This window comes from Amblyomma mixtum, chromosome 3 (genome assembly GCF_055824585.1).
Source record: "Amblyomma mixtum isolate Tamu chromosome 3, ASM5582458v1, whole genome shotgun sequence".
In the NCBI taxonomy this organism is placed as follows: Eukaryota; Metazoa; Arthropoda; class Arachnida; order Ixodida; family Ixodidae; genus Amblyomma; species Amblyomma mixtum.
In genome coordinates, this window is record NC_143014.1 from 99,815,324 (window position 1) to 99,842,322 (window position 26,999).

Sequence of the window (26,999 nt, forward strand, 5' to 3'; positions counted from 1 at the left end):
TCCACCGTGAGCAGCTTCGGCGCGAATTTCGCCGCAACTCTCTTCATGGCCAAATCTTCGGTGATAATGGAATGTGCGGAAAAACTACTGATGTCCACCTCTTCCGCAATTTCTCGGATAGCCACACGACGGTCCCGTATCACCAGAGCGTTCACTTCGGCAATGATCTGGCCATTTCGGCATGTTGATGGCCGACCGGAGCGTGGCTCGCTCTCCACCGATGTGCGGCCATCTTTAAACCAGTTGTACTATTGCTTAATTTGTGTGCTGCTCTAAGCATCATCACCGAAACCTATCTGAATATTTTGAATGGTTTCCACTTGGCTGTCGCCCCGCTTCTGGACAAAATTTGATGCATTAGCGCTGCTCCTGTCGCACCGCCATTTTGCTTGCACTAAAAAACCGACGAGAGCACTGCGCACTACCTCACTCAAACGCTGCCTCCCAGCGACTGACGCTATCGGCAGGCGTGAAAAAATTCGTGCATGCGCACGACACTTAAAGGTCGGCTTATGCAAGCCCGCTTGCTTCATATCCATCAGGTGTTCGCAAAAAAAAATAAGGTCGGATACTTTTCTAATAGACCTCGTATATACCTAATGGTGAGGCAAGCGGTTGAGATCAAGGAGATCAAGGAGTGTATCGTCCTTTGCGTGGTTTTCGTTCTAAGTTGAGATCAACTTCCGATCGCTTTAACAAATGTAACCCCGAGGACAAACTGTAGTTTGCTGATATCTATAGATCTCCGAATTCGATTCCCCAAGAGGCATGTTTCAAATAAAACGGTCCTTTTATTACCTAGAAAAGTGCAAAAAGTAAACTTGAGACATGACCATGGCACAAAGAGCGGTGACGTCAACAAACTTGTTCTAACGCGAATCGGGTACACCACCATTACGTTCCAAATTGTGGTATCGGACACTCCATCGGCATTTTAATAACGTCACGAGTTTGAATCGAGTGGCGAAAATGGCATCCTAAAATGCAGCGCAAAACGCGCATGCATACGTGTACAACATTCTCGGCCAAAAATTTTGAAAATTGGGAAATTGTAAGATACTCTTATGGAAATATTGAAGGAAATGGTTCATTCTTCGGATATGTAGCACAGTTACGACTGCCATAGAAAACCAATGGGGAACGCGCTTTTGATGATAGCAAAAACGTGTATAGAAAAAAACAATGCAAGTCTTTTGTTGGATAATCAGCGGATACTGTTATAGTGAAATCTTACATTATGTGAAAAAATTGCGTTCATAACGGTTTCCAGCTCAAAAATGCTTTTGTCCAGAATTTTCGGGTACGTATGACGACACCGGGCATGCACCATAGTGGACGCAAAGCATACGAAGACAACTTTAAGAAGCTCATATGTTTGGTGCCTTTTTTTATGAGCTTCGCAAAGCGTAACTGCAGAGTTGGCGACGTGGTTTTGTTGGTAAGCTTCATCTCCGATCGACAGTAAAAAAAAGACTGCGGGACCTACGCGACGAACCTTTGCAATCGCCAGGCGTGCCAGTCGACCCGCCACGCTTTCCCAAGAAGCAACGCGGAAAAAGCTTGGTGCTAAGAGATCGCGTTAAGTGGTCGAGAGTGCATAGCCCTCGACGACTTTGCCAGACCACTCCACCGCGAGAACTTGCGTTCCTTGTTGAATAAATGCGGCCTGACCGTTCAAATTTGGCGCGTTTGGGCGCATATTTGAGTGCTACCGCATGGCGGCAGCGAACATAAGGTGGCCGCGACCTCCCTGCTTCAAGGCATAGAATGTGAAGGAAGCGTATAGAATGAATATGGATTGTATTCATAAGAAAATGTCTGTGCAGCGAGTGAGGCAAAGAAGAAACTGATGATTTGGTCCGTGTTGCTGTCAGCTTCCAGATTCTGCAGTGCAGACTTAGTGGGGAAGATGTACACCCAATGTTGGGCCTGGTCGGGCCTGATAGTGGATGCATGTGGATGTCTGCTTAGATGTGGTAAATGGAATACAGGGCATCCGAGGTTGGGTAAATAAGCCTCAGAAGTGGTACTTGTTCTGGTTAGCTCTCGGGCGCGCAAGGATATTTTACGTCTGATCAGCATGAAAGGAATGACACCGGGAACAGAGAAATAAAACTAATGAAAAGCTTGCCCAGTCATCCGAACTAAAAAGACAACGAAGTCGTTGCCCATCTTCACTGTCAATTTAAAAACGTTACTGTCTGTTCGAGCGTTGTGTCAACGCCGACTACTACTACTACTACTATGAAAACAAAAACCAGTCGTTGTACTGAGGGCACAGTTGTACAGTCTTCACTGATCCTGTCTGGTTAGCAGCGCTCTGTGCATGAACCTTCCCTGTGTTGCGTTGCCTCCTCGTGTGTCCCGTGTATAGTGAACTAGAATGTATTCTAGTTCACTATAGTCCCGTGTCAACTGGATGTTTTCTCAAGTTCTCAAAACTTCACCAAAGTGCACTTGATGTGCACGAACGAGCTGTCAGGAGCTGTACCGCTGCACCAAAGTTAAAAAAAGGAACAGAAGAGATCGTTGTACGAGAGCCTGGAAATGTAAACCTAAAATGAATACACTAATACATCTTAGTGCCACACCCCAGGTAATGATCGAAAAATGAAAACGTTCGATCCGAGCTTTAGAGCACGGTTTTCGTGAAAACATTATAATACATCAGAGAGCTGAAACAGATCATTAATTATTTGGTTCACCTTAAAAATAAGCATATTTTTCTGTTAAGGAGACAATGCAGCTTTTCGTCTATGTAAGTATATCTGCACTTTTTAATGCGTCCCTGCGGCTGGTCGGAACTGGCTGGTTGGGTCCACTGACGTTTGTTGTGTTCGGGTAGGGTGGCTAGTTCGGGTTTCTTATCTGGGCTGCCAATTCCCGCAAGGTTCATGGAGTTCTGACAAGCGCGGCTTGGTCGGCCGCGCGTCATAAAGCTGCAGCAGGGAAATAAGTAGTATGAAAGCCAGTACAACCTTACTGCAGGTGCCTTGGCAGCAGTTCTTCGACAGCAGGTCATTCCTCTCTCGCCGTTCCGCCATGTCTCTCCAACTGACGTATTGCTTTTCATGCTGTGACCGGCTTTAGTGCAACTAGCATTTGGATGTTTGTTTTTGGAACGATCGCAAGCTAACTAGCCAACAAATCAACGCTTTCAGCATTCCCACTTCACGAACCAGCCTTATGAGCAAGCCATTTCGGCATGAACCGAACCACTCAGAGTCACAAACCGAAAGTCCTCTTGGATCGGGATATCCAGAATCCGCGGTTTGACGCCGGGACGTTGTTTGAGGTCTTGGCGGATGATCCGTACGAGTCGAAGGTAAAGGTGCAGTCTCTTGACCCCGGCGATTCGGGAGTGATACTGTGCAACAGGGAAATTTTGCGCGAAGTGACGTCCCTCGAAGCTCTTGTGCTGCTGCCGGTCAAGCCAGTGCGCAACCGCCTCAAGATCTATCGGGACCAAGAGTGGCTGAAGGAGATACCTATAATCAGCGAGAATAAACGCGTCGTAGTCAAGGACAAGTTCGAAGGGATCGTCAAGTTTAAAGGAGTCGTTCGTGAATACGGGCCTGGCATTCGATTCATCGTGGAAATTCAGGTAGTGTATCATGCGTTATTTTAACGGTGATGCGCTCGTGTGTTCTTATATCTATTAACAAAATATAAATGATCATCAGCAATGCCTCTTTCTAATAATGGGTGAGACCACTGTGGTGCCTGAAATTTAAACTGTGCCTAAAATCGCTCAACAGTGTTGCCTTTACCAGCTGAGAGTTAAAGAGGGAAATGAATAGTGAGTGGTGTGTATTTCAGGCTGAGTTCATTTTTTATTGCCTTTATTTTATTTGTTTTTGTCTGACAGGATGGTACCAATGACCCCATCAAGAGGAAGCAGTGTTTCTCAATTCAAGACCTTCGGCTGCTTGAAGGCCGGGAAATATATCATGGTCAGTTTTATTTTTAACCTTCGTGTACTGCTCTTTATCATTATTAAGTGGACTGCCTGGGCATGCTGTGTTAAATTTTTTCTTATCCATTGAATCTCGTCTTTTTTGTTTTTTCTTGCTTTAATAAGCAGCTAATCGTCACACTGTGAATTGCCATCACACAAGGTAAACATGTACACATCTTATAACAGTTATTTTCATTCTTCTTATGACAGTCTGCATCTGTCCTGTTACTCTTCTCGTCCACGCTTGTTATGCACAGTTCCTTTCTTAATGGTTACTGTAGTCTGGAATGGCCTAACTGCTGCACTCAGCATACATTTCATGCTTTGTGGTTGTGGTTATGCATTTGTACCCATGAAATGCTTTTTGTTCATTCAGCTCAAAGTTGGAATTATAAACCATTTTCACATAGCTGTGTCATGAAAAGGGTGCTAAGATGTATGCCTGTCATTGTGAAGTTTTCGTTGTTTTCTGGTGGCACCTGTCAGCAAAATGTAATCCTAGCATGGTATGATAGCTGGTTTTGTACAGAAGCTTAGTGCAATAGGCCCTTGTGTGCTTTAGAAGTGAAAAAAATAATCAGCACTGGTGTTCTAAAATTTTTATCAGCTCTAAATTATGGTCAGTGCTCATGAAAACAAGGAACATGTTGTAGATTGAGGCAGTAGCACCTTTTAGTGCTAGGTGACTCATGTAACATGCGCCAAAGCTTTTGCATGAATGAATATGAACTAACATTGTTGATGGTTGCTAGAAGCCAGTGCAGTATCTTTTACTTCATTCTTAACTACTCAGCTGTGCAAAATTATCAACTTATGAACCACTGGAGGTGCATGTAAAGTGTCAGAAGACAACATAAATCGTGTAATTTTCGTAGTTGTAGTGTTACTGTGTTCGGGTTTGTCGCACTCTGAACAAAGCACATGAAATCCGTAATTACTGTGTGTTTTGAACATCCTGGGCTTAGCCCCACTGGTCTATTGGCTGTTGCTATGGTGAACCTAAGTTGGCCCAGTTGCAGATGCTATCAGGGCACATGAGTGCTTGCAGTCTTGCACCCATCCAAGGTTTCATGCACTTCCTTAGAGCATGGGAAAAAGGCTCCAGATGAGCTCATACTTACAGCAACTGCGCTACATGGGACTCCTTTCAGTGCTCAAAAACTTTGTAAATAAAAGTTTCTGTTTGTACTGGTTTAAATGTAGTCATTTAGTGCTAGCATATTATTTCTTGGTAATTGCCAAGCTCAGGCAGAAGTAAAATGTACTCCTGCATGGGGTTGGATCACCAAAAACACAATTTGTTTTAACTGCTGAGACATCTACCTTTCATTTTAGAGCCCTTTTCTCGCACTATATTGGACACCCTGTACTTAGACAGCAGCAACATTCTCCTTGCTAGCAAGAGTTTCGCTATGTGAACTTATATTTATGTGTTGCACTTTGTTGGATATATTTGTTAGATATTGTATACTTTTTGTAGGCTATCAATTTTGTCAGATTCATCTGTTGGAGAAAAGATAGTTAAGCTTAACACAATTATTATTATCTTTCTTTTAAATGATATACAGCCCTGAATACTGCAAATTGATTAAAAACCCGGACTGGAAAATTTGTTTATTACTTTTCATTAAGAGCACTCTAAATGCATGTCTATTTATTTAAATAAACATAAATAAATAAATGTATGTTTATTTATGTGTTGAAGAAAGGTTTAAGGACAGGCATGCAGCTGTAACATGACTGACCTCCATGGTGCATTTGCTAGCCTGCTGTGTTGTATGTTGAATACCTTATACGAATCCTCCTGCTTCCGTAGTTCAGGGGGCTGGGTGAATGTTGTATGAAGGCTACTGTTAGTACTCAAGCATTCTTTGAGGGAACTGCCTTCCCTTCTTTTTCTTTTACACTAAGCTCAAAATTTCTTAAGTTCACATCACTTTAAAGGTAGCAACAGTGCATACTGCATTGTGAAAAATAAAACTCCGTTGCTTGAAAGTGCTGAGTGGTGACAAGGATCGAATGAGACGGTGACTTGCGCCACGTCTACTCGTTACCAACCAGCCTCTTTTGTCGCCTTACTAAAGAAAAATATAAAATGCCCAATACCTAATGAAAATTTATTGCAGTGTTTGTACTTAGCTGCAAATCATTACACATGCTCCTTGATGGCCACAAAAATCCTTTTTTGGATGTAAATGATCTGTTGTTTGGAACTTTCTTAGTCTTGAACATCAGTCATAACGTCTTGAAAGATGTCGACATGATTTGTCCAACTTGCACATGACATCGGGCAATATTTTGATCTGAGGTCATGCTACTTACTGAGTGCTGGTGCATTTTCTGTAAACTGAACTGCTTTGGCAACTCCTTAGACTGTAGTAAGCAACAATATGAGGCTCACTTTATTTATAAACTGAAGCTTGAGAAGCAAAGAAGCCAACGGTGGAATTGTTTTATAGATTTTGTCTCAGGTAACATACGACATTTTTTTTTACAAGTACCATATGGCTACAAAAGGTATTCAATGCAGCCTTGCTGAAAAAAAGTTCTTCATAGCAGTAAAAGTGGTGCTGAGCGAGGAAGAGGTTCCTTTGCTAAGGCTACATTATTGCTTCTATAATGTGATGCTAAAATAAACATTATTTTTGTGTTTGCAGTGATAATTTGAAATGCATACTGTTATGTGCCTTTATTCATCTGTTTTAGGGTAGAATATGCTATATCTTTTGAGCTTGTAATACTTCCTACAGCAAGTAAAATGCTGGTGTCACCTCTATATTGTAAGCTTAACTATAGGACATGTGCACCTCTTGTGATTCACCTTGAAAAACAAACAAAAAGCTGTAATTAATCAATGAGTAATTGCTCCCTTATTGTGAAAAACTGTATTTGTTTACTTTGCTACTGCCCAAAAGTGTCTTGTCAAGACTATCTTGCTGTAACTTCGTAAGTAAATGGCTGTAGATCCTTAGTACTTAAAGGGACTCTAAATAAAATTTTATGCATCAAGCATTCGCTTCAACAAGTTGAAGTTCAACAAGTTGAAGTTCAACATTGCTGGGCTCTTTGCAGGGAGTTTTGTGAACTTTTCGTGCATTTTGCTTCTTTAGAAAAGCATTTTCAAATAAGCTATTTGTGTTTTCTATGCCTTCTTGAAGCAGTAGTAACATTATCTGTGGCATCACTGTATTGCTGCTACAGAAGCTTATACCTAACCTGTTGGAGAAACATACTGGAATTTATTTTTGAATGATAGCGACGTTTCCAAGTATTGATACCTATTGTAGGATACAATTAAAAAAAACAGCAGTTTGTAACACTGGGCTACGGTCTGCGGTGTCCTGTATTACTCCACTGGCCGATTTATTTATATATTTCAGAGGTACTGCCAGCCTTCGCAGAAGGCCTTTGGCAGGAGTGAGCATACATTGTGAAGAAAAAAAAAGCGCTACAAGACATGATAATGATAACACAGTGGTGTCATCCGCCTGCTTGAGCAGATTAACACCGAGAAGAAAAGAAAAAAAGAAAAATAAGAAAGAAAAATGCATTGTACAAGCTCGCGCTGTTCAGGCATATAGAAGCAACACTGGCACATAACACAAGAACACTGGCATAAATAACACACTTTAGGAGATAAACACTAACGGTAGACATACGCTGATCCGTCAGCAATCACAATGTCAACCACAAAGTAATATCAATAGCGGGAACCAAAAACGCTTAGGCTGAGTTAACTTATGCACTTCAATTTTGATAAGAAAGATTCGACAGTTGGGCATTCCACAGCGTCAGAAGGCAAAGCGTTCCACTGACGGACGGTTCTCGGAAAAAAGGAATTTTGAAAGGTATCTGTTCGGCACATATATTCTTTTAATTTTTTGGAATGGTTTGATCGTGTACATCGCCGTATAACAGGTTCGATATAAATGCTACTATCTATACCTACAACAGTAAACAAAATCAGCTTTTAAATGTTAGTTTTTATTAAGCGAGGCAGGTATCCAAATTCTAAAACTCATAATTTTTTTCTTGTGATTAGCTTCTTGTTTAGGAAACAAGAAAAGTTTCAACAATGGACTAATTTTTTTGTCCTGGAGGAATTCTGTGCGACGGTACTGAATGTGGGCGGAGCTTCACTGGAGACTTAAGTTGTATCTGACTGTATTGGTTTTTTGGTAATAGTTTTTCTTTTTTTTCCCAATCCCAATATACGACACTACTAAAGTAATTGTGATGTTGCATTTCTATTGCTAGGTCTGCATTAAGGTGTGCATAATATGTGATCGATGTTCACTAATCGGTAATATGTATGCATGGCTTTCATTTACCTGGCTTATACAAGGAAAGCACAAACATTTAAAGCTTTCGCCTCAAAGTGTGTCAAACACTCGCAGCCATGATTTGCTGAAGAGAGCCCTGTTCTGATAGTACTGAAAACAGCTGCGTGCTGGTGATGGAGCTCAAGTGCACACCATAGACAAATGACTGCTGCAACGTATATTGGAGCCAGCATCAATACAAAGCTCTATCCAGGGCACTGACAGGGAATGCAAGGCAGGTCTCTTTTAATAAGATCATTGTTGGGAGCACTGTAATCATGGCCCAGTTGAGGGCAATGGCAGGTTCTCGAGTCTCAGAAACTAAAGTCTCTGGTCATAATGATGTAATATCAAGTTATTTATGGTAAAAGAGTCATTTTAATTCAGTAATCGCTGTTGTCTTGCGGGGTTGTCGCATTTGAATCTCGCGGGAGGCTCGGCTCAGCAATGGAGTTTCGGCGGTCAACGACAGAGGCGCCGTCAAACATTTTGAAGCAAGATTCACAAGTGTTCTCGTGTGCTACGGTAATTGTTTACTAAAATGTGTGCGTCACTTCCACGTCTGGGCGGCGCCGCCTCACCCTTCGTAGCCCTGTATTGTGTGCGAACCAAGTTTTTTTTCCTCCATGGTGCGAACACTGTAGTATTCTAGTTCACTGTAACTGTAGTGCGAGCCACGGAGGATCCTCCGCGGTACATGTTTCTAGTGGCGCGACCGCCTCCGCCGGCGGGTGCCTCGCGGGGTAGAAAGATGCGACGGCGCTGCAGTCGACCGCACTTGAAAGCGCGTCTGCTTTCGGGCCGTCGTGCAATAGCGCGACAGCGCGCCACCATCATTTTGATGCGCTCAAAGCAGAGCAGCCTGAAATAACTACCACCACGATAAAATGAGACTAGGAAGAAAACAAAACTATTCCTTTCCTTGCAGCTGAAGATATATTGATGCTGCATAACCCGAGCTTTTAGAACTGCATCAGGGTATCATGGGGGGTTTCATTTTGGTTGGATGCATATAGCGAAAACGACGCATCGTTGCTGCACATATATGCACTTATATTATTCAGTGACTCTACCGCCTAGCAAAACAGAGGGAGAAAAAGTATATAGGTTCTTTATAACCTGTATCTGGCTGTGTTTGGTGCAGTTCGGGCATTTTTACAGCGGTGTGCACAGGATTTTTGAAGAATGCGGAAAGCGCTTGTAAGATGTGTTATTGTAAATCTTCGAACTGACGCTGCATTTTCTATAAAACCTTTCTTCACCTGTGTCCTTACTTTCCAAAGCCTAAAAAATGCTTTCTGCGTACGACATACATATATACAGTTAAAGTGAAGACGCAGCTCACGCCGAGACAAACTCAAAATTGGGATGGCACGCGCCGGGACAATGGCAAGTGCCGGGGCAGTCTCCAGGAAGGAACATGCTACCATATGGCGCGAATTACCTCCTATTGTGTATAACATGGGACACTACAAAAAGGCAGACGGGCGATCGCTATATCTTCGTTCCTGAGCACTCGTTCCGTGTACCTTTTTGTGCTGCCGCACGTATTGCGCTAAGATGTATGAAGCCTTTAACCATGAGCCATATAGCTCTATAAGGAACGGTGCTAAAATGCTTTCACATGATGTTCGAAGCTTTATTGCTCTTGGTGGCTCCTTTTTATTATTCCTTCTGAGCGTCGGCGTGCCTTGCGATTTACATCGATTTATGATGCTAATGTGGTTCACTTTTCCTTTTTTTTTTGCAGAAGACAACCTAACCTAGCACTCCGCGTTATATCACGTGCACGCATGCATTCTTGGTTTGGTTTGGTTTATGGGGCACTGACATCGCACAGCACACGGGCCTCTAGAATTTCTCCTCCAGAGAAATTCAACCGCCGCGACTGGGATCGAACCCGCGTCTTTCGGGTCAGCAGCCGAGCACCATAACCACTGAGCCACCGCGGCGGCGGGCATGCATTCTTGCTTTTTTGTTTTATTTAGTAATATTTTTTTGGATGTCAAATCTTTGAACGTTCTCAGCGTTTTCTTTGTTGTACTCGGCGTACGAAACACGTAGCAGGAGCAAGTCTAGGAATATATCAGGCGCCAAGTATTTAGATGCATATGTCTGCGGAGGTCGGCGACACAAACGAACTTCGCTTCAGCGTCGCCGTTTGTGTGTGCGTTCCTGTGCACAGCGCCTTTCCAAAACCGTAAGGATGAAATACCAACTAGCCCCAATAATTGCTCTTATGCCTATACTGCATAATCTGTAGCGTTACCATCTGTTTGGATTACGTGATTTGTGCGAGAGGCTTAAATTATTCTTGGTATTTCCGCGCGCCTACATCTGCTATCTTCTCCTTTAAAGCTTTGCACTGGAGTGTTCTTGCGCAAACAGGCGGAAGGTTAGGTAGAAGTATCGGAAACGCGCCTATGTAAAGCGTTCTTCATGTGCGCATGTAATCGTTCTAAATTATACGTGGCTGAAAGCGTAGAAATGCACACGCAGCACAGCCGGAATCTGGAGCCAGTAAAATCTATGAAAGTTTATTTGCCATACAAGCAGTTGTTCTTCACGTTTTTAGGGCCTTGGAAAGATAATTTGCGCTCTTCGCCTGTTTTTGCGTACCCTCTTGTCCATCCTAGTGCATAAGAATGGTATAAACGTCGCTTGCCAGACATCAGAAACACAGAAGCAGCAAAAGACGCAAAAGAGGGGGAATTCCGCGGCGAGAAGCAGTATGAAGAAGTGGAGGGCATGCTGCCTGGCTTCAAGTGCGGGCGACGACAGCGCCGCCGCTTGTTTCTACCAAAACCGGTACACGGCGAGAGCAGCCCCCGCTCGTGCCACTGTACAATCCATGGTGCGAGCAGGCGAGCAGTGGACGCTCGCTTGCAGTGAAGCCGCTAAGCTTCACAGGTGATCGCGAGCAGGCGTCCCGCTCATTAGATCACACCAGTTGCGAAACTCCGCTTCCAAAAGTGACTACTGAGGCATGTCTGAGCGGCCGGTGAGAAGCGAAAAAAAATCGGTGTCGTCCGTCACGCAAGCTTCATTGCGTAGGTGGAAACTGGCTGTATGTCGAACATTGCGTCTGTTGCACTGGAACTGTAAACGTTTTCTCTTTTTTCAGTGGGCGCGTTATCGGGAGCCCTTCAAAGGAGTGCGCGGTTTCTACCACCGGCGAGCGGATGAGAAGGGCAGCGAGCGCTTTGACTGGGGAGGGCAGAGTGACAGTCAACGCCAGGCGGTCAGCAATCGTTAGCGGGGGAAGGAATTCTGGCGAGGGAGAGGAAAAAGGGGTGCGGTGAAACATAGGAGAGAGGGAAGCGCAGCGAAAGCTGAGGTAGGAGGGGAGGGCAGGGCCATGCCAGGGTATCTACACCGTGACCTGAGCCTCGCGTTGTTGTCGTCGTCATTGGCTGGGGCGGCCGTTCTTACGTAAGAAGGTGCCAAACCTTTCTAAACGCCTCTCGGACGATGCGTAAGCTTACGGTAGCTTTTTCTAAAATTGGTGATTTGCTCAACAACCATAAGCGTTGTAAACTAGTTTCGTACTTCAACATAAGCATGGAGTGACGGGCGAGAGCAAAAAAAAAAAATCGCATGAACCTGCTCGCATGGACTACAAGAGTGGCACCGACAAGTACTCCTCAGAATGAAGCGCAAAACGATCCTCCTACTATAAAAACATCATTCAACTTTAGAAGTGGTACAGGCCAATACTAAACTGAACTAAAATATTTTAGCAATACCTACACTTCGTTCGGTCCGCTGCTTGATTAGTCCGACGCTATTGTGCGCTTACGATCTGCCCAGAATGCGTGCTGAACGGATAATCAGCACTGCCAGAATCAACTCCACAAAAGCGGGAACGTTGACCGTTCTACACCATGTGACAAGAAATAGCAGTTTCAGATGCAAAAAAAGCAATGCGAAAATGAGACGAGAGCTGGGATCAGTTCACTGCCATGAAAGAGATCTAGCATTGCGGAGACGTACAGCCTTTGTCAAAAGTTTAGAGCCCAGGGGATTCGCTTCTAAGCACTATTGTGACGCTCCAGTAGCACTAATGAAAGTTCTGCGCATCGGAGGGAGCAGGACCAAAAATCTTCTTACCTTCAGGAGATTTAGGACGCTGAGGACGCATTACAAGCAAAGCAATGTGGCCCAGAAGCAAACCCCCTGGGCTCTAAACTTTTGACAAAGGCTGTACTTGCATAAACGTACAGCCGGGGACAAAAGCCTCCGGACCACGTGTTCCTCAAACGAAGCTTATAGCTCTACTATCAGACAGCGGCTGGAGACCGCGCGTGTGGAGATGAAAGAACAAAAATTTAACTTTTACGTCCACCAGTGTGGTCTCCAGCCGCCGACTAATAGCAGAGCTATCGGCTTCGTTAGAGGAACACGTGGTCCGGAGACCTTTGTCCCCGACTGTACACCGGATTACCGGACGCCTCCGGCGCACGCGCAGTTGCAGGGGTGGGGCTAGGCAGGGCCACTGCGCGTGTGCAGCTGGCGTCCGGTAATCCGGTGTACGTTTATGCTAGTATGCCTCCGCTATGTTAAATCTCTAAAATACTAAGCACTAATTACTTGCCCCCACCCCACCGTAAAAAAAAAAAAAAAAGCTGAGTAACAGAGATGATCGAAGTGGTATTTGCTGTGGAAGGTAACGGATTTTCAGAGTTCTACAAATGATCCATTGAAAGTTGACAAAGGCTGAAGAAACATGATTTTATAGAGAAATGTAGGGCGTCTCTTGCAACCAGATATTTATTTCGTAATGTAATATAACCCTCCCTTACGATGTTTCGAACATGCACCAAACAAGGTGCGCAGCGCCTTCAAATCAACTTCAATTTGTGGTTTCATGTCTTACCAAAATGCATGTAGTTCTGCAAAACAGTTACGAAACGAGCGCTGCTAATTAAGCGACAGCAGTCACATGGCGATGTGAATCACGCTCGCAGTCTGTCTTGTGGCGTATTGCTGTGCTCTGCATGGTTGCACAGAAATAAAATTACAAGGAAGTTGGTTTCTAGTGAACGCAAAATAAAATTAAGCGTTTGCTCACATTTCATGCATTCCTGTATTGCTTCCTTTGCGTACAAAGATCCACGACAGATTCCCGATAAAGCCAGCCCTTGCAAATTAGACCACCAGCTTATTCTTTTGGGTTTGTCCGTGCTTGTCTGCGATAAAACACGTTGCGAGGCCATTTGGCCCGTCCTGCCTGTCATGTCTTTCTGTGTATTCGTCTAAATATGTAGCGTTGATTAAATTTCAAGAAAAGAAATTGTGATATCTCGCTCTTTTTGGTGTGTTACAATAACTATAGTCTGCCGGCTCACTCTTCTAAATTTCACGCAGGAAATCTTCAAAGACGCTCAAGTTCTTCGACGAGCGCAGCCTAAAAAAAAAAAACAAAAACAAAAACGCCAGCACAGGTCCGAGCTTTTGCTGTGGAAGATTTCGCTGACGAAGGAATGCATTTTTTTTTCTCCCGCCGCAGACGGTTTCCTATCTTCTTACCGCAGTCTCTCAAGGCGCGCGTGCATCCTGCTAATGGCATAAGTGCATTCAAAAGTGCCTTTGTACTAAACTTTTTTTTTATTATTCTAGAGGGTGAACAACTTGGCGCTCAGAAGAGCAAGGTTCCGGGCTAGTCCGTGTTTCGTCGCGCTGTTTGTTCCTTCAAACTTGGCGCTACCTTGAAACGAAAACCGCTGGACACGTTCCCCATATTTTCACTTCCGCTGTTTGGTGATTTTTCACATGCCGACTGGCTCGCGCGCCTTGCTGGTTAGCTAAAACCTTGCAAATGCATGTCACATTTCTTCCCTGGGCGTCGCCATATGGCTAAGTGGATTGTTGGATACGTGTCTCTGCGGCTTTCTCGGAGCGGTTGGGACGCTCTTGGGTACTGCATGGCGGCGATACACGATGGGGCGGTCGTCGGGGGCTGGCGGCAGTGACTCTGACAATGTTTTCATGTTCATGCGCTCGAGTTCTGCACAAGCTTCACGCCGACGAAGCTCATCAGAACGCGCCGGTGTCTCCGAACGTTGCTTCGATGTGAGTAGCAGCACAGAGCACACGCACTAGCGGCGTTTACAATTATGGAAAAGGCTTAGCGCTAGTCTTTGCGCCTGCATTTTTGACATCTTTGCAGCTCCATTATTGTGACTGCAAATACAGTAGAGGCGTTCATTAGTGCGTACAGTGCAAAAATACGGAGGGCACTGAAGACTGCTTTTGTGCTGTGAAGGCGGAAACATGAATGTCTCGAGTTTATATGTCGTCAGTTGGAATCCCTGTCGCGAGCTAGCCTGCAACGTGACTAAAAAAACGTATGTTATGTGCAGCGGAAAATCGCATGACATCACCCGGAGCGCTGTACGAAAAACTGGTGCGTCACAGTTTTGATACGAAATCCAGGAAAACTGGCGCCACATGTAGGTTCGCCAGTTATGCCGTACAAGCAAATGGCGCTTTGGTGATATCTGTTGCGCATAACAGCGACGGTCTGGTAAGGCTTTAGCCTAAAAAATATGCATGTGCATGGCGAAAGTGCTACGTTTTCGTGGTCTGCTGGTAAAGTGATCGGGGTGATGATGATAAGCTCGATAGACTCATTGTGGTGCCTATCAAACTAGCGCTTTGTCAGCGAGTTCTCTGAGAATCAAGTATGGATATGTTGTGATGCGGAAGGATTAGGTAGAGATGAATAAAGTGCATCAAATTTTGCTACCAGTCGGTTCCAAGCGAACAAAGCTTTCGTGTTTTGTTTCCGTCACGTGACCGCTGTCGGAGCGCGTCGCATATTCGGCTTGACGGCGCCACCTCCTCGCCCTGACCTGCGCGCTTTGTGCTAATGGGCCAGGGTATCAAAGCGGCATTGGGCGGTGCATTCGTCTCTCGCCGTCAGATTGGGATATTTTTTGCACAGCTTTTTCAATGTTGCGTGCTGCACCGGCTATAAAGGTGGGTTCACACCAGGGGCCGTGGACTAGGCTTCACGTGATGTCACTCTTCAGGTTCCGGAACTTTTCAAATCTGCTTATACCCACTGTGCCGATAAACGGATTAGGCACACCCGCGGGCTTCTGCTCCCACAGTAAACATAGCTTATCTATGTTACATAGCTTAACTATGCTTACCACCAGGACAGCTTAACCCACAAACCTAAAGGACTGGAAGTGGGACCTATGTGACTCCTTGTCCGTACCTGTTCCAGTGCACTGCTTTTTCAACGTTTCGTGCTTGCCTCATGCACATTGTAGTTTCAAATAGATACCAGAAAATACATATAGCACAGCGCGATGCACGTTCCGTTACCATGAATCTCTTGAACAGTGGCAAGTATGTGCAAGGGATACATCGGAACGAAAGAAGCAGTAGGAGCGGGCCAGCACATTCGAGCACAGTTCAGATAGTCGTCATCGTTGGGGCAATTATCTCCCCTCCATGACTAATTGCCCCATTCAGCCGGTGGGTGATGCAGGGAAGAGGGGTGCAAGGTAGCGCAGAGAGGGTGCCCAAACCATCTCCGAGCACCTGTTTTTTTTTTTTTTTAACTCCACGAACAAGTGCAGTCGGCATATCAGCATCAGCTTTGTCGCCTTAGTGGCTTTAGGAAGAGGCGAGAGGAAAGTTATTCTGTGCGGGTGTGGGGCCTCATTAGTCAGTCTTCCATGGGCACCACCTCGATCTATCCGAGAAAGGCTGCTTCGCATCTCGAGCATCCACATAGCAGTCCCGCCACTGGCAACGAGCGCACCACCAGCGGCCGGCTGAAAGACGTGAGGACGCGCGCGAAAGGAAGATAACCTTGGCAGATTCAAACTGAGCGCGAACCAGCCAGGCGCAACGAGCCATGCACATCCGTTACGAGCGCCTCACTGGTCTCGAGCGTCTATGTCATGGACACAGTACAATGTAGACAATGTTTCGAGGGCAATAACGTGCGACTTTGGGAGCAGATCCCTGTAATAGCAGATGCCTGAAAGGGTACAACCATTTTGCACAAAAGACGTTTTTTTGTTACTTTTCCACTAAAGTTGTTTAAACTAGTTCAAAAAAAACAAAAGTGTGCTTGGCACACGTAATTATGCAGTAATAAATGAGTGCTCAAGCTTTTGTTTCCTTTCATATTGGAGGGACCTGTCCTTGGTCGACATTTATATGCACGTGTAAATCAAGAACGCAGCGGCAAATGCCCCTCAAAGGAGGCCCTGCAGCCAATGGCAATGGTCGATTGTCATTATTTCGCGGTTATTCCCATTTCGCGGAGGGCCCTGCGTGCAGCCACCTGTGATGCCACGCCAGGCGAATAATTTCCCGATGTCATGGGAATCGGTCGACGGCATTGCCTGGGCTACCGCCTTTGATGGGTATTTACCGCTGTGTTCTTGACTTGTATCCGGCTATAGGCAGTCGTCTTGACCATGCCAAAGTATTTTTAATGGTCGTTGTGGTGTTTTTATTTTATGGGAAGGCGCCGATCGCACCGTAACTGAACATCAGCCGGCAGGAGGATGAAATGAGGGGAGTTAAGAATGATGAGGCAAGTAAGTTTAGTGCGGCTGCTTTTTTTTGCAACTCAATATATGGTCCACAATGTTCGCGGTGACTATACCGTCTCCTGCGTCGCGTTGTTAGTACTACTGGGGGCAGGCGCGTCAGTTTCGACACCAGAGGTGCATCGTCAGGTGGTGTCCGCATGCAGTGCGTCATAGTGCGGCAGGGTTCGGCACTTGGAGGGGGTTCAGTTACCTCCGTCTCCGATAGTACCTTCGATCCGCCAGGTTGAAGGAGCTCGGTTACACCAAGCCGGAATGAATAAACATGCCTCCGGTCACGGCGGTAGTTTCACGATGAGCGCCGACATTTCGTTTTGTTAGAACTATAATGCTGCAACATAGGCGTGACCGCATTGCCCTGCAATGCAAGTTATAGTGTCCAAAGAACTGCATGCATACAGGATGAAAGTAAACAAAAAATGGTGCAATCTAGAAATCACTCGCTAATCTTCTCCGGGAGACGGGAAAGATAAAGAAAAAAAATAATGAACGGCTTAGAGCCATTTTTTTTTTAATTTGGGGAGGCTGGAAGCTTTCTTTACTTGTGAAGGTTGCCGGAGGGGGGAGACTTTACACTGTACGTGTTTCCCATTGTTATAGGGTAGCCTTGGAGCTGAGTGGCCAGGTCTGGACTGACTCGTGGTGTGAGGTCACGGGTTTCCGCTTTTCTTCCAGCCTTTGTGTGGAGCTGCCGACCTTAAGGTTTTAGAAAGCGTGTTCATGATGAAATATGAGAGAGAAAAAAAAAAAAACACGTGATCGCGCTCTTGCGCTACCGTATTGTAGCGCTGCCAAGCGCGTCCTGAGTGAACGAAGCATGCGTGCTCACCGCCTCGAAGTGAGCGGTCGACGCCGCTCTCAGCATAGTCTTCAAAGTGCGTCATCAGTTCCTTCCTCTACATGGAAAGCCGTGATCTGCGATAACTAATAAGCAGGCCATCGACAGCCAATTCGGACGGAGCTTCTATTGAGCCAAAACAAAAAAAAAAATGAAGGAAAAGCAGTGAAGTCGCGTACTTCAAGGTGTCTTACCCAGCTATAGGGTAAGCATCCCAGCAAGCATCCCACTATCATCATCCTACTTCACCAGCCTCCTTTGCTGTGTGCGCCGTCCTTAGTGATGCATCTTGCGAATCGGGCGTACGTGTTTGTATCTGACAGGAAATGACTCCAGCGCAAAAATAAAAGACAAAAGATAGGCCTCTGCAGAGACGAGTCCGAGCGCTGAACTTCCAAACGACATCATTGTGAGCGGTTTACAGGTATATGTATTATATGTATGCAGTTCGACGGAAGTGAATCATTTATACCTGCGCAAAAATGCTAGCTCTTTACCAGAAGGGGCATTACAAGCCGTTGATGGGAGGATTGCATCAGCACTGCACATCTAAACGATTCCTTTGTATCGGACAGCATGCGTATGCCTATACAGGGCGTCGCGGGAAGATTAATTTTAAAAATCGGCTTTTTCAGATAAAATGATGACTCGTTCGCGATCTTAGCGACGCCTTTGGCGGACGCCGTGAAACTTGTGAGAGAAGTGATTACTATATGGTGATTAACCAAAACCTGCAAATTTTCACTTTTAGCTGCTAGGCGCTTTGTTGCGACTACATAATTGTAGCGGGCCATCAGGGCAGCAAACAGCAATTATTAGATGGTAAATACGTCATTGCCTTTGGCACCATGAAGGTAGGAATTTCGGCCGTATCAAAGGGCCGCGCGGCAACTCACGGAGTAACATAGCTCGGAGCGGACGCATCGCACTCCTTTCGCTCATGCCCCTTGCGCCTAGAGCAATTAGATTTCTGCACATATAATTGTTATTGGATGCCCTGAAGACCCGCTGCAATTCTCTAATTGCTACCGAGCACCGAAGTGCTAAAATTAAATGGTTAATTAGCAGATTTTAGTTAATTACCCTGGCAATGAGCTTAGCTCTCACGTTTTATGACCTCCGCCAGTGCGGTCGCTATGATCGCTTTTTATATTTTCATAATTTTTTTTATTAAAATATTTAAAAATTTTCAAAAATATATATATTTTTTTGTATTTTATGCCAAAAAGGCTGTTTTTTAAAATTACTTAGCCTTGTTTAAAAAAAAGTGGTAGGGTTTTAGCTTAGTTCAACCGAGTAGACGTGCGAAAGCCTTTGTTTATCCTCATTGGCTCATGGCTTAGCTTTGCTGGGTCGTTGGCACGTGGTGACGATATCAGACTCAGGTTAAGCTCTGATCGAGGTTAAGCTGAGCTGTTCTCGCCGCAGATGGAAGTGGTGAAGACGATGTCATATGCACAGCGCAAGAGTGTGTCGCAGTTTAACACGAGGCGTGATCGGCTGCGGCGATAGTCTAGTGCTCTCGCGCAGCGGCCGGCGAAGCAGATCTGTTCGCTCCTCCGCGGGGTCGAATCCCTGTCGCGGCGGTGTTTATGTTTGTTTTATTTCTGCATGGGCCAAGATCACCCTCAGGACCAAGCTTCACAGAAACTCGATGAGCCGGTTAGACCTCGTGAAGTTGTGCTTTCGCACTAAAAATAAATAAATAAAATAAAAAATGCTTTTTGAATGAGTAGAGTGCTCTTTTCGGCATAGCATTGTCAGCGGTGCAGTGCATCAGAATACAGCCAAGGCGTGCTTGCTGATTAAGTCTGGTTAAGTAATCTCTATTTGTTAAATCTTTAACCATTAGTGTTAGGCTCCTTATTTATTGAGAGATTTGTAGGCCAGCGAAGGTAATTTCTATATCAGTTTTTCGAAAATGCCATTCCCGTCGCCGCTGCAGCGCAAAGAATTTCGGGGCCGCTCCAGGGGTAGGAAGCTCCCTACGTGCACACCACTGTCCAGCCAGTCCAGACGTCAGCGCCAATTTGTCCCATAGCGGCCGGAGGAAAGTGAACTAGTGCGTCGTGTGGTAGAGCGTGGCCTTGTGGTAGAGCATCCGCCTCGCATTCGGGAGGTGCTGGGTTCGATCCCCAGTGCCGCCGGGTACCCACCGGTTTCTTTGATGGGTACAAGATTTCCCCTGGCCTGGTGCTCGGCTCTTCTAGGGTGAAATGCTTGGGAAAAGGGTCTTAGACCAAACAGTTGCCTTGGCGGATGAGTGATAAGTTCCCCCGCCAAGCAACCATAAGTCCGCCTCGTGCGGCATAAGCCCAATTTGTGGCCCTTTTTTTTTTTTTTTCTCGCAAGTCAGACAGCCGGAAAAGCCGCCATGTCTAGTCAGCTGTGATACTCTGAAGTTTTCTCTTCGAAACGAAGGATCGCTTACAGTGTTTGTCTTGAGACACGCTGGTTAGAGCGTACGAGTTTTGAGTCGGAACTCTTCACTTCGCAGTGAAACACGAACCACCTTTGCAGACTGAGTGCTCGAAACTAGGTTGCCCCCGAAGGGGCGCAGCGGTGTTTACGGAGCTTCCTCCAAGCGCACACCCCTGAAGAAGCCGGGCGCCGGGCCGGGGGTGGCTTGTACCCATTTTTACCGGTGGGTGTCCGGCGGTGGGTTTCGAACCAACCACCTCCCGCAGCCGAAGCGGACGCCCAGACCACTAGGCCACTAGGCCGCAGTCGTGGCCGCAGTGGAAAAAAAAATTCTTTCCCGAGCGGGATTCGAAACACCGCGAGCGAAAACTTGGAACAGCTTCGTTGTCCGGTGCGCTGGAGCCGTGTGTGCATGCGAAGGAATCGTTCATTTTTTAAGCTTCAGTTCTCTTCCACTCACTAGGCGTGCTGAAGTAGTTGAAACCGAACGTAAGAATTTCCTACCCCGTACGGGCGAAAGCGAAACCGCGCTCTGGCCGCTTCACACAGCGGTGCTCTCTCACGGTGCTCTCTTCGCCCCGCCCGACTGGGAGCGGCGATGTATACACACCTGAAGGAATGTTGCTGTATATAGCAGTATGTATACATTTAAGGATGGTGTACGTATCAATATTAACGTTTTCAGATTTCTTAAAATTAGGCACTGAGAGGTAAATGCGTGAAAACCAGCTCTGCGCATTGTTTACTCGGCCAAGGGGACACAAGATGACAAGTGTCATCGCAAACTTAGGGGCAGTCGTATCCCTACACTATTTGATTGGGTAAATTCTTCTAGCACGCGTGTATTGAGAGATATTCGCTTCCAAATTTTCATCTCGATCCGCGTAATTGCGCATGCAAGGCGGTAGCGACAGCGGGCAACTGCTCCATACGTGACGCGGCATTTCGTCTGCCAACGGCATAGAGCGACCGGTGAAGCTGATAACTGTTTCTCTTTCACTTTCGGTTATCAAAATGGACGAAACGCCCCACACAAAATCTGCATCGCACTAGGGAGGAGTTTCGTGTCGACTGCCACCACCTTGCATGCAAATACGCGAAATCACTGGAAACTTTGGGGGCGGATATCTCGGAACACGCGAGCTCTAGAAGAATGCTACCAAGTAGAGTAGTCTAAAAATGCGACCGCCTCTATATTTTCAATGTAAAAATTTACGCTAGCCGCAGTGGCTAAAAAGTTAATCAGTTTTATTCGTTAATTTTAGTTAGATAATCTTTCAAGGCGGAGAGCTAAATAGACTGTACCGACGTCTCTCACAGTTTTAAAAATACAAATCTGTAAACATACAAAAAAAAATCACCCTGTATGTTTAGTGTTCGTGTGTAGCGGCGACTTTGGTCGAGTGCCGTTAGTTCTTCGCTGATGAGAGCGGCTTCCAATGGAAGATATGCCGAGGGGTCAGTTAACTGGTGATATATTTTTCAGGTAAGCAACTGTAGAAGTACGTCGTTGAAGGTGATCAGTTTAGGAATAACCCACTGAGATTAAAGTGCTGTAACGCAGGTTACTTTCCTAAAGAGGGTGAAATACACGACCTCGCTAACGGCTGGCTTAATTTGTTGTTGGAGAGAAAATTACCATCACACAAGGGAACATTTGAATGACCGCGGTAACCCTCAGATCGCGTCAGACTGTGCATACCGCAGGCAGCACACCTCGGCCCGCAAGCCGCTGTGCACGGTTGGCCAACGCATTCGGAGCAGCCGCGGGAATTGGGCGCATCGTTCCCCGCCACCTCGGTGCCTCGAGGCTTCAAGCGCCCGCGCGTCGCGCCGATGGCAGATATCGCGTTACCCGCGGCTGTGGCTCCCGCGCATCTTCGTGGCTGCCGGCGAGAAGCAGCGTCGCGTTTCCCGGCCAGCGGCGTGAGAAAGTCCTGGAGTTACTGGAGCCAGGCACGCGGGCTGTTGTGCGCGGCTGCGAGAGCTGCGCGCCGGGATTTGGTTACCCTTCTGCGGACACCCTGCCGCCTTTATGATGTCTTACTTACTAGGCAGTTCTTGTGTGGGCCGCTGGAGAGCGTCTCGCATTTGTTTGCGCGTTGTGACCTGTGGCGTTGACGTTCGAATGTTGTTCCCAAGGTAGCGGGATCGAATCCCGGCCGTATTCCGACAAAAACGTCCGCATGCTGTGCGGTGTTAGTGCATGCTAAGGAAACCGGATGGTCTTAAATAATCCGGAGCCCTCCATTACGGCGCCACTTATAGTTCATATGTCGCTTCGGGATGCTAATTAAACGACACAATTTACCATTTAAACGGCTTGCGCGTGGCGTCACGGGCACCTTTCCCCGCCATGCAGCTGGAAGATGAATGGACGGACGGAAGACAGGAGCGTCCCCTTTGAATCGGGGTGGTGGCAATTGCCACCATGCTCGGCTTTTTTCTTCTTTACATTCCTTTAACGGTGTTATCAGTGCAATAAATCGGTCTATAAATTCGCCATTTTTTCAAATGCAATTTTTAATCCAGCACTTACAACCTTATGTCGCGTCCCCGCTTTTCCAATCGTTTTCCAATCTTCCAATCGTTTTTTGCTAACTTCTACTGCATATTCATTCACGTGACCATTGTTATCTCTAAACCCTAGGGCATCAGTGAGAGTGACTGTGCCTGCATCTACATCCGGATAGATACCGCCACTTTCTAGTATAATATTTCCAATTGTTTCTACTGATTTGCCACACAATGCACTCGTGTCATCTTCTTGGCTAGATTTCTTTTTGTAGGTTCGCGTTTTAACTCTTTCCTTACCGCGTCAAAGTTACCGATTTTGAGTGTTTTAAAATGAAAATGATTTCTTGAAGTGCTAAATGCACTGCGCATTGTAATGCATTAAACTGTAGCTTATTGATTATACTTTCGAACGAAAAAAACGCCAGGGTTGTGTGTGCAAAACTTTTCGAAAATGTGTTGGTTAAATATGTTGGTAACAAAAAAAATACAAGCAAAACAAAAATAGCCAGCTGCACTGAGCCAGAACTTGATCACCAAAAAATTGAAACGTCCATGACGTTGCTCATATTCTTGGCGACCGTTCTTGTCATTTTTGAACTGAAAGCCAGCTTTGATGCCCAGCTAGTCCGGCTCAGGTAGGCAGGGTGTTCCGAGCACCTTCTCCGCAGCCTGTCTGAAAAGATTTTGGCCGAATTACGTGGTGGACTGACCACAAAAGGAAAGGAAGAAGGCCCGGTGGTGGTGGTTCCCTACGTCCACGCGTTTGCGCCCAAGCTGAAGAAGATTGGCGCAAGGTGTGGTGTTCGAGTGGTGTTTTCTGCACCGCACAAGCTGGGCAGGTTATGCCAACTAGCAAACGGAAGTTAACGTAAGAAAGCGGATTGTCGAAAAAAGCACCAGACCCGTTTTGTACCGTGTGAGGAAGGTGGTGTATATGACATCCCGCTCTCATGTGGCCGGTCGTACATTGGCCAAGCACGCCGCCTCGATGAGGTCGTTGGTGCCCAAGCCCAGCCCCGCACCCGATTGCCAAGATTGCCAGCGCAGCAAGAACAGGGCAAGCCATCGCAACTGCAGCACCATGTGGACGGACGCAGAATGACCGCCTGGGGGAGCTGGCTGAGTTGTTAAGATATTCGGCCCCCCAGAGAAACCTCGCGCTGCATTGCCGTGATTGCCAAGAAGGCGCGTGTGAGCCAGGCCTGCGTCACTGCAAGGTCTTGAAAAAGCATAGGGTTCAACTCACGCGAGAAATTATAGAAGCCTTCGCAATCAGCAAAGGACGCACAGGTTGTGTTAGTTTGCTGTCAGTTTGCTGGCTAAAGAGATAACCTTCTTAGATCGCTCTTAACTTTTGACTGCCGCGTTTGTGGTTCTTTGTTTTGTTTGTTTATGTATGCAACCTTTCCTATTTATTGCCTCGCTGCAATAAAGCTTTGTCGTTAGTTGCGGTCTTGTTGTGTCCTCTTCCTGTCGTCCCGTTTCTTGCGCTAGCTGTTTTTTTATGAATAACCAACAGGCCCAAATTCACGCCTTGTCATTTTTAGCTGCGTACATAATACACCGCACTTTCTTCCTGGCTATCAGCTAATAGTACAATATCGTCCGCATGCATTAAACCATGGGAGCCGCTGCTCCACGACCTTTCTGCCTAATCTGTACGATAGATTGATTGTAATGTATATTACTTTTGTCACCTTCTTTCCATATTTATCGTGTAAAGCACGAACAGCAGAGGTGATAGAGGACAACCCTGCTTTAATTCTTTTGGATTTGTACCGCACGCGCAGGACCGCCGTGAAAGTCATTCTACTCGCGTGACGTCAGCACGACAGCGGCAGTAGTAGTTCAGCAAAGCAGTAGTAGTATCGCGAATAAACCCTGCAGCAGTAGGAATTCTCCGCCACAACCCGCCATAAGTGGTATCCGAAATTGCGCCTCCCTTTTCAGTGCAAAAGCATAATGGTCATTGTTTTGGCAGAGGTTCAGCCGTTCAGGTGATCCGGTCTGTACGTACGCAATCTATTATTTATGCGGTACTCGTCCAGCATTTTTACCTTATTCGCCCCGAGTTTAACGCCCCTATCTTGTTTGCTGTTGCTTCGCCAAGTGCTGCTGTGCCTGTTCAGTGCGCGCCCGGTTCTTGTTTTGGTGACTCCTTCGTGTTTCCGCTGATTCGCCTTGTTACAGGGAGAACCTGTTGTTCGGCCGCGCTGGGCGGCGTGTCTTCTACCGCTGCTGGTGTTTGCAGGAAGTACGCGGTCGTGGAAACTGTTGCGAAAAACGAAGGAAGACCGGCCAAGGGTGCTGCGCAATTTATTTTGTGCGGCCACTTTGAGGAGCGCCCACAGGCTGCTCTCGGTAGCGGCGTCACCGCACGGTGTGGGCGAAATTCGCCCCTTGGTCGCATCTTGCGTCAGCGTGCGGCTTATAAATAACGCCATCGGCGCCCAGCGACTCTCCCCTCGGGGCGTGACGCGATGGCAACCCGACGCATGGGATGCTTCTGTGTAGTCGCGTCACGTCGTCGCGGCCGCTTGGCTGACGCCGTCAGGATCCGCGCAACAAACCGTTCTCGCGCGCGCATTGATGGATTACTCGTTAGGCGCACAGTGGCGCCTGGCCCCGAGTCTTGAATTCACGTAGCGTTGCTTTGAGTGTAGTTTTATGGTTCATTTTGTCCTTGCGATTTTTTTTTACCGCTTGCAGTATTTATTTTAAAAAACTAACAAAAGGGGGCGCAGTGGCATCTGCGGCCGAAGAGCGCCCGTCCTTATGCCCCATTCCGCAGCAACTTAGACAACTATGCATAAGCACATACGTGTACATACCTTGGAAAAGTATACATAAGCATATACGTGTACATAAATATATGTATGTACGTGCACGTAGCTCCAACGTAAAAGGGAACAACCAGTTTGCACAAAAGGAATTCTATGGTTGTCTCTGTACCAAAATTCAAAATGGCTTTCGGATATTAACGCCAACAGGAAAACTACAACAAAAACAGGAAGCCGCGTGCTTGTTCGCTCATATTCAAGGAATAATCTTCCGCTGTATGCTCGTAATATGTTCCAGTTCATATTAGAGCTGCCTGTACAAAGCTGCCGACTTGGGCACGGCCACACTATTGCCGTGACTCAACCCTCCGGCGAAGGCGAACCCAACTGAGTTCGAACCGGAAGGCCTAATCCGTCTCCTATCCGTTCTTGCTATCGCCCCCCTCTTTCTTTCCCTTGTACTGTCTTCTCCTCGTCCGTTTACTCACGCTAGCCGCTGCTCAGGTACAGTGGTGAGCAGCCTTGTCTAGAGCGCTTGAGCAGTGCGCACTTGGTAACAAAAACCGAAATTAGAGAGCAGCCCCTCATTACAGGGCAAAGTTTTCGTGCCTGCTTTGTTTACGAGGCTATCTGGCGCTACTTCCGTGCAAGCGTTGCAGCTAGACCCTAGAGGCTGCCACACAATCTGGATTTGTTTGCAAGGAAGTGCACCGCCCGAGCGCTCTAGACAAGGCTGCTCACCACTGTACTTCTGGTTATGGTGGCAGATGTCGCGGTTATCAACATCTTTTCCTTCCATTGTTATTTGATTAATAAAGGGCCACTAATAATAATAACCCATACCGAGTGGTGTTGACACGTGCTTCGAGAAAGGGGAAGATGGTGGAGTAGGAGCCGGCTTTGCGTGCTGTCTCGGATTTTGTTATTAAATGTGCGCCCCCCCCCCCCTCCCCCCGCTGTCTTTTGTAATGGAAGCTAGTTTTAAGCTCAGCGCAGTGTTTACTGCCGCTTCTTGTGTGGCTCGTCTGTTGCGCGCTGATAGATATAATGGAACAGTACCAGCTCGCCCAGGAGTCTGCTGTTTCACCTCAATTCATATGTTAGCAACTGCTGCTTGGTTGCGCAGCGCCTCGAGAACAAGCCGGGGTGATTTGGCGTGTTCGCCGAATCGAGGAGCGCGATGCCATCCCGGAGGGTTGAAAAATGAATGAGGGCAAACTGATTCGAGAATAGTAAAAAGAATTAAAAAAAATATTTCAGTGGGATGTCTTTCGCCCCTTCATCCCTTGTCTTCCTTTCCTCATGACCTCTTCTCTCTATTCCTCAGCCTTTATTCTTTTTTGACCCTCAATTAATACCTGTCTTCAGCTTCCCGTGCAGGCGCAACGCGTGGGAACCCAATAAACGCTTAGCGTTCACTCTAGAATGCCTTGTTTTTTACCCCGAGAAAGAGCTTGGCTCCTCGGGTGCCGTTCAGCGCGTTACACAAAAAAAAACCTGCGAGGCATTTTTTACGGCCTACGAGAGACTTGCTAGCCCTTTGTGCTCTCACATTATTCTATTCTCGTCAGCGGGCTGTGCCTG

General features: G+C 46.5%; 1 protein-coding gene across 5 annotated transcripts in view; it reads left to right on the top strand.

Annotated features, from left to right (window-relative positions):
• The first annotated feature begins 2,808 nt into the window (after nucleotides 1–2,808).
• CYLD (ubiquitin carboxyl-terminal hydrolase CYLD) overlaps nucleotides 2,809–26,999 on the top strand; it is a 110,592-nt gene continuing 86,401 nt past the window's right edge. For 3 of the 5 annotated variants that reach the window (XM_089580398.1, XM_089580399.1, XM_089580401.1), the window contains exons 1-2: nucleotides 2,811–3,604; nucleotides 3,869–3,953. In XM_089580398.1, coding sequence (XP_089436524.1) covers nucleotides 3,206–3,604; nucleotides 3,869–3,953 — 484 coding nt within the window. In that variant the 5' untranslated portion in view covers nucleotides 2,811–3,205. Of the gene's footprint in view, nucleotides 3,605–3,868; nucleotides 3,954–26,999 lie in introns of all 5 variants that reach the window. The other 2 variants (XM_089580400.1, XM_089580397.1) reach the window with 2 other exon arrangements.